General features: G+C 46.6%; 2 protein-coding genes across 2 annotated transcripts in view; one reads left to right on the top strand and one right to left on the bottom strand.

The window, feature by feature from the left end:
• The window catches only part of LOC122668676, a 41,818-nt gene that overhangs the window by 10,435 nt on the left and 10,791 nt on the right, over positions 1–20,592 (top strand). The window contains exon 2 of the mRNA XM_043865213.1: positions 10,837–10,896. Within this exon, the coding sequence (XP_043721148.1) occupies positions 10,837–10,896 (60 nt within the window). The remainder of the gene's footprint in view (positions 1–10,836; positions 10,897–20,592) is intronic.
• On the bottom strand, positions 19,684–20,319 carry LOC122669081 (leucine-rich repeat extensin-like protein 3). Its single transcript, XM_043865732.1, has one exon. The coding sequence runs from the start codon at positions 20,278–20,280 to the stop codon at positions 19,834–19,836; it is 447 nt and encodes a 148-aa protein (XP_043721667.1). The 5' UTR covers positions 20,281–20,319; the 3' UTR covers positions 19,684–19,833.

The following is a 20,592-nucleotide window of genomic DNA, read 5'->3' as shown; positions in this document are numbered from 1 at the left end:
CACACCGAGAACCTAGGCACGCGAGATTACCGGATCCTCTCTTATGTCAAGGAGTCACCATATCCTTCACGGGCACGATTGTGCAGGCATCCTCAATGTAGCTATCTGGGGAGAGAAGACCTACTGCGCACCATGGAAGAATCCCTACTCCTTTCTCAGGAGAGAGGCATACAGGGAATTATACAGGGAGCTTACACGTGGGGCATTCGAGAAGAAAGTGCCTGAGACTTCTTTTGCCAATTCTCCCAGGATACTGAGCCGGATTGTGCAGCACAACATCGTGCCTATAGCAGGTCACCGCACCATGCCTTCCATCTTCGTAGGCTATGTGGCCTATCACCTCTACAAAGGCATTCCCATCTGCCTGCCCTACATTATCATGCGGACCATGGATCATGCGGGGCGAAATCCCAGGAGGAACTTAGATTTACCCTATGGGAGGTTGCTCACCACTATTTTTCAGCATTTTGGAGTTGACTTGAGTGAGGAGGATCAAGACTTAACCGAAGATCCACCTCTAGATCGTAAGCAGGCGAGGATGCGAATTGCGATGGATGCATATAGTGATGGGGAGCCATTGGTCCCAGCAGAGGTCACGGGCCTGAGCCTCAGGTACAGGAGCCTCCTCCTCAGCCGGCTGTGCATGCGGCCTCTTCATCCGGCACTGCTCCTAGTGGGTCTGACATCGACAGGATTCTTGCAACTCTGGGCCAGATGAGCACCAGCATGGCTCAGGGGTTTGAAGGAGTGAACACTAGGCTCGATGCATCAGACAGACGCATGGAGAGCCTCGAGCAGCAGATGGAGGACTTGCACTCCTACCTCCATGATGAGGGCACAGAGGACGAGCCCAGTAGTGATGATGAGATGGAGCAGTAGACCTCCTGTCCATTCCCACCATGCTCTCAATGGACCCCTAGCTTTTGTCTTACCATGCAGCAAATTTATTTTTTTCTTTTTCTTGGTTGTAAGAACTCGAAGTCTCCAGTTCAGCTGAATTTTGTTGTAATCACTCGTTTGGTTTATGGAAATGTTTCACAGCTGGAATTAAGGAATATATATATAAATATAAACACATGTTTTTTCCTTCCACTGTTGTGCCTATTATTTGCTATTGTCTTCGGCTTTCTCCCTAAGCTAGTCTTCTCCCTAGCATTCACACACATTCCAATTATGCATTGTTGGAAGCTTTTAACTTAGCAACCTATTGTGGAGAGTAAATCACAAATCCGCTAGACTGTGGCTGGTGCAGAGTATCTCGCTCTGATACCACGCTGTCACGCCCCCATCCCAACAAGGGATATAATATCATATAAAGGGTGACTAGGACGACGCGTGTCATCCTACTAAACCGCCCGGATCACTGACACAGTGTCCCAACGCACAGTCATATCCAATATTAACACGATATAATATTAGAATGCAGAAAAGAGGAATATTACATTCCAATGATCAGTAGTATTGTGGAAGCGTATAAATCGAATAGTTACAAGATGTTCAAAGCTAGATGATAAATACAGTAATTAGTTACATTTCCAATGATCATCTAATAACTATCAAAAATGGTATTACAGTAAGTATTTCACCATAGGCCTTAGCCTCAAAAGTAATCAAAAGGGGATCGAGTCCCGAATATCCTCACGGCCCGTAGGCACAATCATCGCAAGGACACCCGTCGCCATGTTCCTCAAACACGGCCTCCGGTTCCTCCTCACCGATCTCATCGTATCCCGAGGGCTGAACTCCAAGTCCCGCGAGATATCCGTCACCTGCACCATAATCTAAAAAAATGTGCGCACGAGGGGTTAGCTCCACCGAGCCGGTGAGGGGATGGGAATGCACAACACGCAATTCACATAGTCCAATGATGCATGCACATGTTAAGTCCATTTTTCCACCTAACAAACAACTAAGTCAATGGCATATGCTACTGTGACCACTCGGGAGACACTGTGGGTCACTTAACTTATCGCCACAATGAAACCTCAATTGTCACGTGGGACCTACGCCGATCGAAGCCTCCAAGACCACTCGGTGGCGGACCCGATAACCAATACTACCATGACCGGCCTCTCCCACCTCCACAGAATCCGATGTCATCGATTACCCAACACCTAAACCCCTGTTGGTAAGGGTCGTAGCATAAGGGTGTGAAATCCTAGCCACAAATATACTACATGCAAGTCCTATCGTCCCGAGAGGTAATCCGGCGCATCAACTTTTCATCCGGTTTAGTGCCCAGGTTACCGGCACGGCACGGCGCATCTGATTCAACATGACATTCAACAAATTTCTTCATAAATGTATATAGTGTTCGGGGTTCCGGCACCGGTACCCACCGGCACCGAGACCCATCAAGATACAACATTACCAATCAACATTATAACAAATAGATATAAAATTATGCAATATGCGCAAACATGCTTATTAATTATAATGAGTACATAATATATAGTGCAATAGTAATAACAAGCCCAAACAACCAAACCCACTCACTCGTATACGCCAAGCACCACGATTATCAGTTGTCGCCTCGATCAAGCAATAAGCCACAAAAGTGAATATTTTAACCTATACAAGGAGTGGAATAAGGTTAAACGAGCGAAGGGAACGGATCCCCAAAAGGTCTCCCATAAACACTTAAGTATAAGGTTTCAGAGACGAAGTGGTTGCAGGAGTGGTTTCATGCCCAAATTCTGCAACCACATGTAAATCCTAGGAAACCGGGGGTTCGGGACAGTTTTAGTCAAGGTCGGATGCAGATGTGGTTTCAGAAAAACTGAATCCGAGTGTAAATCCGAGCTTCACGGGGGCTCGGGACAATTTTGCCAAGGTCGGATGCGGATGTGGTTTCGAAAAAGCTGAATCCGAGTGTAAATCCGACCTTCACAGAATCCATCTCGGGAAGGTAATTTCAGGGTGGTTTCTTGCAGGTCCGAACCCACATGTAACCCTCACACCTTCAGGTCCAAAAATCCAAAGGATTCCCCTCCAAGGACCCCATTTCAAGTGGTTTTAAGCACAAGGACTTCTAGAAAACTCCATCCTAAGTTCATTAGGGTCCAACCTTAAATCTCTCAAAAGGCAATGAGAACCCTCACATTAGAGCTCATAATGGAGTGAACCAACTCCACCATAGCTTGGCTTTAAAGCTCCATCTACTCCCTAGGTTCCAAGAGAGATCTAGGTCAATCTCTCCCATTACCCAACCCCTTTTTGAAACCCAAAATAGAAGAAGGAAGAAGCTTACCTACCCCCAAGATGAGAGCTCCACGATTTCTGGCCCAAGAGATGGGGTCTCCACCTTCCTCCAAGCCTCTCTCTCCTTCCTCTCCTCTTTCTCTCCTCTTTCTCTCCTCCACGATTTAGGGTAGAAGAGGATGTTGAAGAAGAAGTGATGTTCTCTCTCTCCCTCATGGACTCATTTATAACAAATGGGTCTATGGGTACCCTTAGTCAAATGGGTCATGAGGCCTAATGGGTAAGTGGATGGAATAACCCATCATTGGGTCAATAGGTTATATGGGCCTGCTCACAACCTCAATTAGGGAAAAGCCCATTCTTAGATGGGTTTAAGTCCCCAATGTACTTCCTAAAGGTACGCGGGACCCGAACTTAAATTATTCCCTTCTCTCATGAAATAGCTCGAGCGGTTCAAGCCCGGACCCGCATTTCGAGGTTACCAAGGGAAGAATAATTAATAAGACTTGAGGCTAGAACTTACTTTTCCCCCCTGTCATGGTTTATTACCCATGACCCCGAACAGCTTCGCCACGGCAACGCTAAGCTCATCACCGAACGAAATATCCAGCTGAGGTGACGGTCCAGGATGCTCTCTCCTGAACTCCTCGCTTCCCGGGCTGGTACTTGGAGGGTAGTCGACGAAGTCGCCGTCCACGAACTTTCCCCACTGGCGGTTGAGGAATCTTTCCTCCACGGGCAAACCCGTGCTGTGGTCAACGATTTTGTAGCTAGGTTTGACCATCATGGAGAACAGGTCACCAGCATACATGGCAGCGGTATCTACACGTCACGAGAAGAAATGATATTTAATTATATCCCGGGGTACGGGTATAACAGCTCTTGCCTATGATCTGATATGTGTAGTTTATCCTGATTTTTTGTTCTCATGCTTTTTTGTAGGGGTTCGCCAAAGCAGTGGAGACCATGCTCCGCTTCGAGCGGCTCCTGACCGAGAACTATTCCTTGGACGTCCAGTGCAAGAAGGCTTATCAGGACGCCCAGGATGCCGTTCAGAGGCGTCGGGAGACCCAAGAGAAGCTCACCGCTGCTGAGGCCGAAGTGGAGAGCTCTCAGGCCGAGGTGGCCAGGCAGAGAGAGAAGGTCCGGGCTCTGCAGGCTCGGCTCGCCGAGGTGAAGGAGAAGGCCAAGGAAGATCTGGCCACGGCTCGGAGCGCGGCGATCAGCGACTATCTCCAATCGGAGGAGTACGCCGATATCTACCATGAGATCAGGAAGCCTCCCTTCGCCGAAGGTTTTGAAGCAGGCCGAGCTGAGCTTTTGGCCGAGATCAAGGCAGCGTATCCTGATCTCAATCTCTCCCGCTTTGACGATGATGCGACTACTTTTGCAGGGGAGATGGGAGATGAGGAGGGAGCCGAGGTCACCCAAGCTCAGCCCCTTGAGGCACCTGCTCCAGCCGACGTCTTCCCTCTGGGAGCTGGACCTCAAGACCCTGCTGCCGAGCCCAATATCGTGGACGCCTCCGAGGGCGCCTCCAAGTCCCACGCCGAGGAGACGGAGATGTAATTTTTTTTTTTTTTTTTTTTGGGTGTGGGGCCGAGCTGCCCCTTTTGTAACCGTGCCGATCAGTCGGCTTACAATGAATAAAACAACTTATTTTTGTCAGAATTTGTCTGAGTATTTGAACTCGGCGCCCTCAGCATTCTTTTCCTTGCGTATTCTGTTTTGTTTGTGGCCAAGCTGCCGAGTCGTTTCACTAACCGAGCTTAGGAATTCGTCTCTTTTTTATCCATGCCCAACGTTGTCGGCGGTTTCGGCCATTCAACGCCCGAGGTCAATGTGATCTTCGCTTTGGTTGGTTAATTCGCCTTTCCCTTCAGTCCGATTGGAGAGGCTATCATATAAGCGGACGCATGGCCGAATATCCTTCTTGGCCGAGCCTAATGCCTTAGCTTGGTTTTTGTACTTTGTTAGGCTCGGCCAAATAGGGATGTCGGCCCCTGAGAGGTCGGCCATGTCTATGTGGACAGGTCTTACGACTCGGCTGCCGACCTATGAGGGTCGGTCTTTGATGTCGGCCTGGTCTATGAGGACCGGTCTTATGACTTGGCTGCCGACCCATGAGTGTCGGTCTTTGATGTCGGCCTGGTCTATGAGGACCGGTCTTATGACTTGGCTGCCGACCTATGAGGGTCGGTCTGTGATGTCGGCCTGGTCTATGAGGACCGGTCTTATGACTTGGCTGCCGACCTATGAGGGTCGGTCTTTGATGTCGGCCTGGTCTATGAGGACCGGTCTTATGACTTGGCTGCCGACCTATGAGGGTCGATCTGTGATGTTGTCCTGGTCTACGAGGACCGGTCTTATGACTTGGCTGCCGACCTATGAGGGTCGGTCTGTGATGTCGGCCTGGTCTATGAGGACCGGTCTTATGACTTGGGAGCTTGCCAATATGTTGAGTGTTGGAGAAAAGACTTTATTGAATCAAATGTCGGAACTGAAGCCGAATACAAGTATGCTCAATTATTGAAAAAACTTTTTCAAATTTTTCGAGTTCCAAGGTCTCGGTACCTTCTTGCCCCCCGGAGTCTACAAGCGATATGTGCCAGGGTGAATTTGCTTGGAGACTATGTACGGGCCTTCCCAATTTGGTGCTAATTTTACTTGTTGCCTCGGCTGGGATGCGCTGAGTTTTCTGAGAACAAGGTCCCCTTGACGAAAATGCCGCTCTTTGACCCTTGAATCATAGTAGCTTGCCGTCTTCTGTTGGTACGCCGCGTTTCGGAGTAGGGCATTTTCTCGGACTTCATCGAGGAAGTCAAGATTGGCTCTCAGCCCATCTTCATAGGTCTTCTCATCGAAGTTGAGCACTCGATACGATGAAGCCATAACTTCAACCGGTGCGAGGGCTTCGGTCCCATAAGCGAGGCGAAATGGACTCTCCCCGGTTGGAGTTCTTACAGTCATCCGATATGCCCATAGGACGCTTGGGAGTTCTTCCACCCATCTCCCCTTGGCCTCATCCAACCTCCTCTTAATGCCGGCAAGTAATGTTCGGTTGGACACTTCTACTTGTCCATTTGCTTGTGGATGAGCTACCGAGATGGGGAAGTCAATGTGGAAGTGCTCGCAGAATTCTCGGAAGGCCGGGTTGTTGAATTGCGCGCCATTATCAGTGATGAGAACTTTCGGTAGCCCGAACCGATAGATGACCTTATCTCGGAAAAATTTTTCCATGTTCTTCTCACTGATGGTGGCAAGGGGCTCGGCCTCGACCCACTTGGTGAAGTAATCGATCGCCACTACTACGTATTTTCTGTTTCCCGATGCTAGGGTGAAATCTCCGAGAATGTCCATTCCCCACATAGCGAATGGGATTGGGCTCAGCATTGAGGTTAATTTTGTTGCTGGTCGGCTTGGGATTGGCGCGAACAGTTGGCACTTCTCACATGTCTTCACGTATTTCATGGCCTCTTCTTGCATTCTTGGCCAATAGAATCCTTGCCGAAGTATCTTGTATGCAAGAGCTCGGCCGCCCATGTGACTCCCGCATATTCCCTCATGCACCTCGGCTAATGCATACTCGGCCCCCTTCGGTCCCAGACATCGGAGAAGAGGGGCCGAGATTGCCCTTTTGTAGAGTACTCCGTCGATCATCGAGTACTTGGAAGATCGGATCTTGACCTTCCTTGCTTCGTCTCGGTTCCCCGGGAGCAGGTCATTCTCCAAGTAGTTGACAATGGGGTCCAACCAGGTCGGCCCATCCTCTTCAATGTGCTTTATGCTTTTTTCTTGAAAGGATGGCTTCTCCAATATTTCTATGTATACCGACCGGCTCAAATATTGGAGGTCGGCCTCGGCCAACCTAGATAAGGAGTCCGCCGCGGCATTCTCTTTTCTCGGTATTCGAGTCATCTCAAAGTGTTCGAGCTCGGAGATCAGATCTCGGGCTCGACCCAGGTATGCTATCATCCTTTCGTCTTTTGCCTCGTAGTCTCCGTTGACCTGGTTGACCACGAGTTGGGAGTCTCCTCGCACCTTCAACCGCTTTATGCCCATAGCTTTGCTGACCCGAAGTCCAGCTAGAAGGGCTTCATACTCAGCCTCGTTGTTTGAGGCGGGAAACTTGAACCTTAGGGCATATTGGACCAGAAAGCTTTCGGGGCTTACAAGTATTAGGCAGGCCCCGCTCCCTCCGGAATTGCTTGAGCCGTCAACATTCATGGTCCAAATCGGGTCGGCCGTAGCCCCGACCTCCTCGACTGTCTTTTCTTCTCCAACCTCATGCTCGGGCCCCGTGCATTCGGCGATGAAGTCGGCCAGGGCTTGTCCTTTTATCGCCGTCCTCGGTCGATAGCTTATATCGTATTCACTTAGCTCAACTGCCCAGGAAATCAGCCGTCCCGAAACGTCGGGTTTGTGTAATATCTTTTTGAGTGGCTGGTCGGTCAGTACCATGATCGGGTGAGCTTGGAAGTACGGCCTTAGTTTCCTTGCAGCCGTGATTAGAGCGAATGCTACTTTCTCGAACCCGGAGTACCTTGTCTCGGCATCTACAAGAACGTGGCTGATATAGTATATCGGCCTTTGAGTTCGACTCTCTTCCCTGATCAACACCGCACTGACCGCTACGGGAGTGGCGGCTAAGTAGACTTGAAGCTCCTCTTTTGGTGCAGGTCGGCTGAGAAGAGGCGGGTTCTCCAAATATTTCTTCAGCTCTTCAAAAGCTTCTTGGCATTCGGATGACCAGATAAAATCTTTTGGGCTCCGGATATTTTTTAGGGCCTTAAAGAACGGCAGGCATTTATCGCCCGATCTCGACATGAATCGCGCCAACGCCGCCACACGTCCGTTTAGCCTTTGTACTTCTCGGATCGTCCTTGGAGGACTCATCTCTTGGATGGCTCTGATTTTTGCCGGATTGGCTTCGATGCCTCTGATAGAGACCATGAAGCCGAGGAATTTTCCCGAGGTTACGCCGAATGCACACTTGGCGGGATTCAGCTTCATCTGGTTCTTCCTCAATACGCCGAAGGCTTCTTCCAGGTTGGCCAAATGGTGCTCGGCCTTCAAACTTTTCACCAACATGTCGTCCACGTAGACTTCCATGTTCTTTCCGATCTGCTCGCGGAATATATAGTTCACAAGGCGCTGGTATGTCGCTCCGGCGTTCTTCAATCCGAACGGCATGACCTTGTAGCAGAAATTCTCTTGGTCAGTTCGGAAGGCCGTGTACGACTCGTCCTCCTCATGCATCATGATTTGGTTGTAGCCGGAGTACGCATCCATGAAACTCAGCATCTCGTGACCTGCCATGGCGTCGATCAAGAGGTCGATCCGAGGTAGTGGGTACTCATCTTTTGGGTAGGCCTTGTTGAGGTCGGTGTAGTCGACACACATTCTCCACTTTCCGTTCGGTTTAGGGACCATGACGACGTTAGCCAACCAGGTCGGGAATTTCTCTTCTCGGATGAATCCTGATCGGTGAAGCTTCTCCACCTCTTCTTTGATTGCAGTTTGTCGATCAAGTGCGTAGTTCCTTCTCTTCTGTCGGATTGGTTTCCGACCCGGATCCACATGGAGTAGGTGCTCAGCTATATGTCTGGGTATGCCCGACATGTCAGCGGCCGACCAGGCAAAGACATCGGCGTTCACTTTTAAGAAAACTCCGAGCCGCCTCCTTTGATCTTCATTTAGTAGTGATCCGAGCTGGACCACCTTGGCTGGGTCGTCTTCGCTGAGATGAAGTGGGGTCAGGTCTTCCACGGGTCGCCCTCTTCTCTCAATAAGCTCATCCCGCTGATCTTCGGGGAGATGTAGGACGCACATGGCCATTCCTCGAACATTACCCTTGTTTTGCTTGACGAAAGTAGCGTAGCACTCTCGTGCCTTCTTTTGGTCGCCTCGGACCTCGCCGACACCGTTCTCGGTGGGGAACTTTATCTTCAAGTGAGTCGGGGAGATGATGGCTTGGAGGGCGGTCAATGAAGGACGGCCGAGTATGGCGTTGAAAGCCACTACCGACCGTACCACCATGAATTTGACTTGGATCGTCGCCTGGCATGGAGCTTGGCCAATTGTGACTAGTAGATCGATCGAGCCCTTGATGGTCGCGGCCGCTCCCGAGAACCCGTGAAGCGAGGTGCCTTCGGGCTTGAGCGCTTCGTCGCCGAAGCCAAATTGTCGGTACGCTTCCAGTGACATAAGGTCCACGGATGCGCCGGTATCGACCAATACACGGTGTACGGGTCTGTTCGCAATTTCTACCTGCACCACTAAAGCGTCGTCATGAGGTAAAGTTATACCTTCAAGGTCGGTTTCCGTGAAGGAGATCGTCACCGCCGACTTTAGTTTCTTGGCGGGCATCTCGGCTACTCCGACGAAGCGAGCGTTTGCCTTAGCCTTTCGAGTACTCTCTTGCCCGGGCCCTCCAAGGATAGTGTATATGGGGGCTCCCTTGTCATTGTTCGGCCCGGATCCGTCCTCCTTCTTCTCGGCTCGGACCTTGTCATCATCTCTTTCAACTAGCCTATTTTCGGCCCTAGGCTCGGCTCTTCTTTGATCTCAGTCATCAGGCCGCCGACCTCCAAGATCTTCTCGGCCTCCTTTGACATATCGCTTCAAGTGGCCTGCTTTTATCAGCTCTTCGATTTCTCTTTTTAGCTGATAACAATCTTCGGTGTCGTGACCGATGTCCTTGTGGAATTGGCAATACTTGTTGGGATTCCGAGATGACCCCGCTTGCATCGGTCGGGGTCGGCGAATGTACCCCCCATCTTGTATTTGCATCAAGATCTCCTTGCGAGATGCATTCAATGGCGTGTAGTCGGGGCTCCGAGCTCGATCCGACCTATCAGCTCGGCGATCCGTCCTTGGCCTTTTGTCTTCTCTTCGGTCGTCTGTTGTCGGCCTTTTCTTGTCGGTACGACCCTCGTTGCCCTTCCGGGCTTGGAGGACCTCGGCCATATTTGCGAACTCGTTGCACCTCTCCAAGAGCTCGGCCAGGTTTCTTGTCGACTTCCGGGCCAAGTCCTTGATAAGGTCCATGTCGGCCAATCCGTTGCTCATAGCCGTATGGGCCGTGGCCTCATCCAAATCCTTGATATCTAAGGATTCCTTGTTGAAGCGGGAGACGAATGCTCGGATCGATTCATCGGGCCTTCGCTTCACGCTGAGGAGGTTGACCGTGGTCTTCTTATGTTTCATACTACTCTGGAAGCGCGTGACAAAGGCTCGACAGAGTTGAGCGAAGCTTTTTATGGAATTCGGAGGCAACCAGGAAAACCATGAGGTCGCCGCGCCCTTGAGGGATGCAGTGAAGGCTCGGTAAGAAACGATCTCGGTTCCCCCGTACATGGTCATCATCGCATTAAAGTAGTTGATGTGATCTGTCGGGTCGATCGTCCCGTCATACCTGTCGAACGGGGGAGGTTTGAAACCGTGTGGTAGCGGCGCGGTCATAATCTCGGGAGGATAAGGGTGACGCCTGACCAAAGAGTAGGCGTCCGGATCGCTGTTTCTTCAACCCCTCCACCTGTTCGGCCAAGTCTCGTAGTCGCTTCTCACTCGGTTTGGTGCTTGGCCAACTGCTCCTCGGCCGGGGCCGATAGGGTCGGCATCCCGTTGTAGTAGGCCATTCGTCACTCGGTCCTCCCCGCCCTTCTTTGTTCTTTTTTCTTCTTGGAAGTTGGACCCTCGGGGGCTCCCCTGTTGTTCTTCTCGGGGAGGTGAGCTCTGACCCCGGGGGGTATGACGCGATCCTTCTCCTTGTCTCGGCGCACGCCTTTCAACCGGGTCTTTTCTTTGTTCTCGGAATCTCCTCGGCGGTTCGTCCTCTTCGATCCGTCCAGAAAATACCGACCTCCTTGCTACCGAGCCTGCCGGCTCAATTTCCTGCCCTGTTCGCGGGCTTGGGCGATGCTCTTGTTCACCCCGCCGAGCGCCTCTACTGGGGCGCGGAGGTGGAGTCTTCTGACGAGACGGGTGCGAGGACGCAGCCCGACTCGGCTCGGCCCTACGCCGGCCGCCATTTTGCTGCCGGTTTCTTTCAGCGTGAACCGGAGCTGGAGGGGGCGCGGCCAGCGGCTGGCCCATCAGCCCGCCTCGGGCCATCTGGTTCATGAAGGCGCGCAGCATCTCGTTGGTGTGGAGCATCTGCAGCTGCAAATCCATAACCTGTCGATTATTGGCCGGGGCTTCTGGGTCCAAACTCTCCGGCAAGGGTGGCGGTGCAGGTAGGACATTCCCGTCCAAACTTGGCTCGGCCTGTACCCGGCTAGCCGCGGCCGTGGTTAGTGCACCTCCCCCATTCCCGCTCTCTGGAGGTGGAATGGTGCCCGTGATGGGTTGCGCACCACCTGCCCTAGGGGGTCTTCTGTTTATCCCCTGCCGAGAGGCTTCGGGGGGCGGTGATCGTCTCGTCGGCACAACGGGTTGCGGCTCCTCCGTACGGGAAGTAGAGCCGTGTGGCCCTGACCTCGTATGCACCATTATTATTGTTCTGGGAATTGGCAGAAACGACGATGCTTGCCGATGTCGTTCCCACAGACGGCGCCAAACCTGTTGCGTGTGAAAACCTCCGGTACTTGGTTCGCCCTTGGATGAACCTGCAAAAACCAAGCAATGAGCGCAAGAGGGCCGGTGTGGCTCCGGCTTAGGACTCTCCGATGCTCAAGTCAGGTCTTCAACGCGACAGCGTAACTGCGTAGTCAAAAGCAAGATGTGGAATAGAGCTCCATACCTGGGTATTTATAGAGTAAGGAGGAGATAAGACGGCTGGGAGAGTCCTAGTATGGTAGGAGTCCTTCTTTCGGAAGGTTCTCTCGCGTAGAGCGGAGTGGAGAGTTATTTTTGGCCTCGGACTCTTATTAAGGTAAGAGTCCATGTAGAGTGTGATTCCGTGTTCTTACTGGGATCGTGGCTCGGTCCTTATCCCGTGATTCTCGGGATGTGCCGACGTGGCCGGAGATCCCGGTGGGGTGCTATGAGAGCCTCAATGGAGGAGGGCTCACCTACGAGGTCGGCCAGTGGGGTCGGCAATGGAGGTCGGCCCGGGAGGAGGTTGGTCTCGGCCATGAGGTCGGCTAGGAGTCTATGGCTGACCCGTATAATCTCGGCCTCAGCCACCGGCCAGCTCGCTCAAACCAGGCTTTGTCAGGTGACTTACCGGATATGGGGTCGGCCCAATTTCCTGCTCGGCCCAACTCGGTTCTCGGACTGAGGTCGGGTCGGCCACGTGGCAGCCTCTGATAGGTGGGGTGTTTTATGCCTCATCATTATATACAATATATGAAAAATTAAGAAATATAAGGATGCATGAATATATATGATAGTGATATGATCAAATTTGGTCCTAAACTTTAAATTTTGTTGTTTTAAATATCTGAAGGTTAAAATTACTACATCATTCTTCCGCATTCAACAGGCAGGTGTTTATACTATGTAATATAACTTGGTCTACATAAAGTAGGAAAACCTTTTGCTTTTCTATATCCCTTCTATCGTAGATAATAAGACTTTTATCATAATAATAAGGGTAAATTACACTTCACCCCTGGTTTTCAAATGAAACTCAAATCACCCCTTGTATCAGACCCCAATATGACAAATTAATCCTTACTTTTAGTTTTATGCTATTAAGTGATGATGTCAGCTAGTTAAATAAATTTAAATCTCTAAACTACCCTTGACGTGTAATTTATCCTAATAATAATTGGAAAAAAAACATACACAGCCAATATGCAGGTTCTAATATACGCCCTCCCACATAATGACTAGTGGGGTCTATGCTAATATTCTCTCTTTGATTCGGACCATATGGATTTTATATGGACCCATGTAAATGATATCATTTTCCAAACCATCATATATATTCATTCGTACATGTCAGTGTAGCAAACCCTCTCCCTAATAGATATGTAAACTTTAAATTGCAAACAATTAGCCTCAATGGAGAGAAGACAGACAAAGAATGAGATATATATATTTTCTGTTTATGATTAGTAAATAAATATCTCAATTAATGAAAATTCTAAAAAATTTAATTAATTGAAAGAACAACATGTGTTTATATTCTTGATACTTAAAATCTTAAAGAAAAAATAATCCATTTCTTACTTACATCACAAAAACAGAAAGAAAAGAAAAAAAAAACATATAAAAAGAATAATTCCATCAATAAAGTGACAAATAAATTATCAGATTAATTTTGATTTCTTTTGAATCATCCTTAATTTATCTCTCACAATGCCTTCTACTCAATCTCTCAAAAATAGCTGCGTGTCATATCACAAATCAACAAAATTCACAAATACGAGGGTGAGTGAGATTCTTCTAGAATGTCAAGGACACTAGCTACTAAGATCAAAATGCCCAATCGTAAAGCATGACAAGGCACTAGAAGCGTCCGCCACGTGTAACATTTGCCACTTGGCAAAACAGGGTTGTGAGTTGTGACTATTGATTCATTCATCCCCCTTAACTACTACTATTACTACTACTACTTCTTGTAGTTCCTTGGAGCAAGCAAATAGTTAGTAATCAGCAACCAAAGAAAAACAGCGAAAACCAAAAGAAATCAAAGACAAGTGAGAAACAACACCGAACTGATCGAAGATGCAATCAAGAGTTGCAGAGGCAACTATGAGGTCCTCCACTACTACTCTGCTCTCTCTCCCGTAGCCACCAAACCCTTTTCACAATGGATACGCGCAGCGACTTCGACGACTCACTCTGGAGTCACTGAAGTACTCTCTCTCTCTCTCCTTTGCAGTTGTGTATATGGTTGAATTGGAAAATTGGGTTTTTTTGTTTTTTTTTTTTGTTAATTTCGGATTGGAATGAGAAGGATTAATTGTGTAATTAATTAATTAATTGCAGGGAATAATAGATGCAAATGAGGTTTGGAAGGAGGTGGCTGCCGACAGGGAAAGGAAAGTAAGAGTGTTAGAAGAGAAGAGCAAGAAGGCGAAGGAAGCAAACGCACCGTTTTCGTCGGGCAAATTTCCATACGTGCCCTCTATGACTCAGCTGGAGAGTGTTAGTGTTAATTTACTGTTGGACCCCTACACCAAACATAAGAAAAGCTCTACTACTCTATGCCACTGCCCACCCAACCCAACCCACTCCAGGACGTAATCAGGTTTGGACTGTTTGCCTTTTCCTTAAGGGGAAGGTGATGGGCTAAAGCAGCTATTTGGCAAAGTGTGATCCATACCCTCTGTTGGACAAGTGTGTGTCCATCAAATCTGGTTCGGTCCGGTTCAATCCGGTTCACCTTTGTATTGAACATTTATACATTTTAGTTTAATATTGTCACATGCGATATAAACTTTTTGAGCATTATGTGTCCGTAAGTTATACTTAAAATGGTAGTCACGACTAGGGTTTGGGCTGAGCACTCTTATCATATGGTCGTCGCATTGGGTATGCCTAGACATGTGATGTCAGGGTACGAATGCGAGTGCTCACATGTTTGATGTGTGCATTGGTGAAGAATCTACTTCGTCGATTCCCTCATGTATTACTGTCAGATGTAGGAAGGGATAGTTATGTGTCACCGACACCCTGTACCTGAGGGAACCCTATCACTGCAAAGTGTGATCGCATTCTTTGGTTCATCATTGATTGAGACTCAAGCGAGTCAAAGCCGGTGTTCTGGGAATGCGTGAACACTTTGTGAGTGAAGGAGTTATCCAACACGATCACCACTGCCCGATTGAGGAACACCAAGACAGAGACTGTCTGTGCATGGTCGGATCAGAATCTGGATCCAGTACCGTTTTGGAAATGGTTTTGCAAAATTTATTTTACATAAAATGATACATTATTTATAGTTATTTCAAATAAAGTGTTTTATCGAGTTTTGCGGGACCCGATCGAATGCACAGACGCTCTTATATGGACATGTACTATGGATTGGGGTTTGGCAGTACATGTGTACATGCCCTAGATTCCATAATGATGGTGTTGATTAGTGGGGGGGGTTGTATATGATAAATTGTTATCATATAGGGAGTTATTTGGAATTTGCTAATTTAATTGGCTCTTTATTTAATTAATGGATTTGGTGCTAATTGTAATTATCCATTAATAATTAAATAAAGAATCTAATTAATACTTTCCCTTTTAGATTCTGCTTCTTCACCTGTGTAGCACTTTGAGTTTAAACAGAATCGCTGATCGAGAGAGAGAGAGTCGACTCTCACTAGGGCTCTATTAATTCTATCTAGGATTTAATTAAATCCTATTATTATAAATAGGGGACCAAAAATACGCAGAAGAGGAGCTCTCCACGTTTTTGGAGTAGACACTCTCTCTCCTACGTTTTTGGTTTCTCTCTCTCCCTCTTGTGATCTCTCTTCTTCTTCTTGCTTCTCTCACCTGTGTTTGAGAGTTAGGGTTTGTGAAACCCTAGATCTGTGCTGAGGAGTTTGAGGGCATCTGGGATTGGCGTGTAGAACCTTGGTAGCACCATTGGAGGTTCAGATCTGTTTGCTTGGAGCGCTCATTGGAGGAAGAACCACTGTCTATTGGAGGAGCAACACTTGAGGCTCACCAGGTTAGCAGTTCTTTATTAATTCCTTCTGTTCATTGATTATTAATATTTATGGGATGCGAAAGAAACTCGAATCGATTATTTTCCGCTGCGCATTCGAGTATGGGATGGATCCCTCTTGCCATGTGATTGACTAGAGACGAGTTTCTCCGTCCCTATTGTGATAATTAATTTTATGGAATGCAATAGGGAAGGAGAAACCCTAATAGCGATGCACCAGGATTCCCATGGGCGACCATGGGAAACCCTAAAATTAAAATGGGGCACCCATGGGACACCATAGGCTAGCCCAGGGCGTGCAAAACCCTAAAGATAAATATCTTGATCTCCCTAGGGAACCATTGTTTGATCCCTGGACCGTAGTTTAGCCAACACCCTCTCCTCTGTATTCCAAAGCTCCACTGTCATGTTTTAAGCATTACCCAAAAAAAAAAAAAAAAAAAAAAAAACTTGTAATGTAAGAGTATTAAGTAATTAAAATCTCACTTGTATGAAATGAAGTAGCTTTATTAAAGAAAGCCTCATCTTCCTTACCTGGTTAATTTTGTACGACTTGATGCTTTACCCCTCTCCCCCGATGGAATATGATCTCTACTAGATGGTCCAGGTTTGGGCTCTTGGGAAGCCATTCTAGAAAAGGGTGGGAAGATCTATGTTTCTTCACCAACAACTAATGACATTTAGATTTTGTATTAATTCCAATCAGTCTTATGGAATCTGATGGACTTATTGGCTATTGGTATAGTTAGTTTTCTCGGGATCCAAACTTTAAGCCTGTAACTGGCTTACGGGTAAGGCAGTCATTGCGCAAGCGGCTGTGTCTGCATCGCTCAAGCCGCTAAGGCAACTGCTGTAGAGGATCTGAATCATATGCTTTTCTTACACTATTAAGCTAATAATGTGAAATGGAAAGATTGATTTGAATTTGAATAGATGGGTATATTTCCATTGATATGAGTAGATATATTTATGCACAAAGATACAAGGGTCAATCACCCAGAGTTAGTGATTTACTTGACTAAATTAGCTCCTAAGATTAGATAAAGAATCAATTATCCTAGTCAGTTAATTATCCTAGTCATTAATGAAAACTCATATGGTAAGACCTGGGCTTAGGCTCAGATTCATCACTGATTCTGTTCATTTGTCCAAGTTGTAACTTAAACATAGTTTACTACAATACATTAAGTATCAGAAAATTATCAACGCCACCCCTTGAACCCCTGAGATAATTTCCCTTAAGGAGGAGGATGCATTTGACTTGGTAAGTAAAATGATAGAATTTGGATGTGAAATTTGATCTCTTTGATTGATAAGATTATACGTACCTTAGACTTATTATTAAGGAAGCGTTTGATATATATTTTTGGAATGCATTATATAAGTTTTAGGGTATACAATTCTGTTTTATTGATGTGGTCAATCCAACCATTAAATTATATATATAGGTGTCAAACTGTGTGGCCCATGTCATCTACAGTACCAGGTGGTCAGATAGAGTGGATGGATCATTTGTCAAATCCAATCCATATGGCTTTATCATATAAAAGTAAAAGCTTAAATCATTAAGAATTTGAATCAATTAGGATTTAACAATCCAGAATCTAAAAACCCAGAATCCGGATCCAGATTCATCTTGGCCAATTCTGATCCGAGGATGGTGAAAAATCTATCAGAATCAGCCCAAAGTTGTTCTGAACTCTAGTTTTTGGAAAGAATCAGATATCAAATCAATCAATCAATCGGTATTAGTATTGTCCAACTTTGATATCATTACCTGCCTGATGATATCAAATTGGTGGTAATATACACAGGTAAAATGATCAGAACCCATCTTCATATCAAGACTATGCTTTTGATTAAAACTAAACCAACCAATACTCAGCCGAAGACCACTAAGTGGTACCATGAGGATATAGTGAATGAGAGATCAGGGCTGGACTAGACCAGCTTCCCAATATTGGAGGAGCAAGAAAACTTGTGATGTCATTAATATGCAATCTTGGAATACATTATGGGTCTACATAATCTCTTATTCTTTTCTATTTTTCTCACATCAATAGGGAAATTTGCCTAAACCTATCCTAGATAAAAAAAAATTAGGATTAAGTTTCCTTCCACTCATACAGGACGTATCACTCACCATCCTAGGGTTCCTTTGGATACCCTTTTCCACCCTCTCTCGCCTCATAATTTCAGCTGCGTTTCGAAGAAGACTCGACGAGCTATAATATTCATGTAGATTGCTCTACCCAGTTCCGCCATTACACTCTCCGAAAAGACTGTCGAATACGCTGCCAATACAAAAACCTATGAAATCAACATTCTTAGTGTACCTACCTTTCATCCAAGGCTGTTTAAGGCTTCCAAACACTTTATAATATGCTGCCACATAAGCCTGGATGCTCCAACATCACTGCCAACATGTCATAGTATTGTCAAATGACCAAAATGCCCCTATGAGTTATGTCAACACTCCATAGACCTCTGTGACTGACAAAATCACCAACATACTACTGGATGCTCACTGTCACTTGTCTAGGCCATTAGTTCTCTGTAAAATGATAGAAATGCCCTTGGATGACCCCCAAACACTATGAAACTTCTGTATATATGCACGAAGATGCATTGTGTTGACCACAACAATACACATGCACTGTGTTGACAACAATGACAACCAATACACAAACACTGCCATCTACACCGTGTATTCAACAAAAACAAATATTTTTGACTTTAGTTTACATTTACTTTTCTTTAAAACTAGTAATGCTTTTTCTTATCCAGTAGACCATTTGATCAAGTAAATTGTATCTACATTATATATCCAAATTTTATTTCGAGAAAGGGCAGGAAGGGTTTGGCAGCAGTTTGATGGAGCAAATTAAAAGAAAATGAGAATCACATTCTCTAATGGCATGGCAGGAATCAGGAATCAGTATGACATTGTTTAATTTAATGCTTCATGTCAGAAATCGTTTATTTCGTTGAACACCCCACCACCCCACCACCCACATGTTCCCATCACCATGAAATTCTCCACCACCCAATCCAATCCAACTCAACCCCAATTAACCATTTCCGTGCTCGTTCCATGACATCTAATTACCACAGTCGTTGAAGAATAAATTGTTAGTTGGGGTGCCCCAACTGATTTGCAGGAGAAATCCTTCATTTAATAACCAGCTGTGGATTTGGTATCTTCTTCCTCAACTTTACTGTTCTTTAAGAATGGATTACTCAAAGGATTTGATTACTAAAATTAATGGCTGGATCATAAAACAGAGCTGGACTCACATGCAACTAAGAACGAAGAAGAGAATATCTCCTCTGTTCCTATTATAAAAATCCATTTATTACAGCTTTGGGTGGTCAGTGGATTGGATTGCAAGTGAAGGCTCTCCCAATCTTTCCCAAACATGACTTTTTTCACCCCTCCCCCCCCCCAAAAAAAACAAAGAATTCATAAGCCCACCTCTGCAACTTGCACCACATCTACCCAGTTGAGGAGAAAAGGCATATTATCAAAAAGAAGAAAGGTGATGAACAAAGTAAAGTAAAGTAAAGTAGTGAATTGCAGATTAAGCTTTACGCACATTAAATAAAGGATAAAAGGAAAACGTAAAAGTGAAGCAGATTTCTTCTTCAATTATGTTTCCATCTTTCTGAAAGAGATCCTAACTGTAACAAGAACTGGTAGGAGAAAGCAAAAGACAATAATGAGTGAAACAAGAATTGTTAATATCTTTATTTCTAATCACATTTATATTTATAAGAAAAATAAAAAAACGACATTACCAGAAAATAAACACAGAGCTAGCCTTCAGGAATGGGAGAAGAGTAGAAGTAGAGGAGACAAGTGAGATACAGAGGTGGTGGCCGTTAATTTCCACCATTTCTTCATTCCTACCTCGTAGAACCAAAGCCTTGTCCTCGTCTTTGAATGGCGACATCAGATCGAGAAAGGCATTTAAGAAATTCAGGGATTCCCCCATAAACACAAAGGGCGCACTTTCTCTGTCTCTAATTTGTAGATCAGCAAATCCAAGAGTTATTTATTTTAGTCAGATCATCTAAAAGGGTAGTAGCAAGAAAAGGAGGAGTATTGTTGAGAACAAAATAGGAGCTTTCAGTTGGACGGAATTTGAGAAGCCAGAAGGCGGAGGGTTATAATAGTAGAAGGGGAAGTAGGGCACGATTGGGTTCGGAGGTGGAGGTGCCGGGTAGTAACTCGTTGGCGGAGGATAAACACCGCCGCCAATAGCACCTCCGGAAGGCGGTGGGGGTGACCAGTACACCGTCGTCGGTTGCCAAGGTGGTGGTGGTGACGCGTATACTGTAGTTGGTTCCGAGGGAGGAGGAGGCGGCGAGTAGTAGTATGTTCCACCAGAACTCGGCGAAAACGGCGGTGGCGGGCAATCAGAACCGGACGAGGATGGGGGTGGTGGCGACGGCGTCGGAGGAGATGGTGGTGGCGGAGAAAGTACTGGGTTGCAAGGGTTGTCGCAGGCAGAGCACATTGTGCAAGCTATTTGGTCTTTCCTTTTCGCAGTCAAGGTCGAGGTCGTGGTCTTCTTCGACAAGTGCGTGGATGTGATCTGGTCTTTACTGTTCGTAGTAGTCGCCATCGCTGTCACCGTCTCCGACTGTTCCGTCGGAGAAATCAAGAGTAAGACAAAGAAAAGGAGGAAGATTCGGTGGAGTATCACCATTTTACTTTGGGAGAGAGACCTCGAAGGCTGTAGATGGAATTTAAAGTTGCAGCATTTCTTAATTTCGTAGATATGGAAACCATCAAGAAGACTCCTTTTGTGTGTGTGTGTGTGTGTGTG

Source organism: Telopea speciosissima, chromosome 7 (assembly GCF_018873765.1).
Source record: "Telopea speciosissima isolate NSW1024214 ecotype Mountain lineage chromosome 7, Tspe_v1, whole genome shotgun sequence".
Lineage (NCBI taxonomy): Eukaryota > Viridiplantae > Streptophyta > Magnoliopsida > Proteales > Proteaceae > Telopea > Telopea speciosissima.
The sequence above is the reverse complement of the archived record's forward strand: the minus strand, read 5'-3'. Positions and strand labels throughout refer to the sequence as shown.

What these genes read in the sequence shown, in the direction of transcription:
- LOC122669081 (XM_043865732.1), bottom strand. Translation starts at nt 20,280, where the DNA reads ATGTGCTCTGCCTGCGACAACCCTTGCAACCCAGTACTTTCTCCGCCA.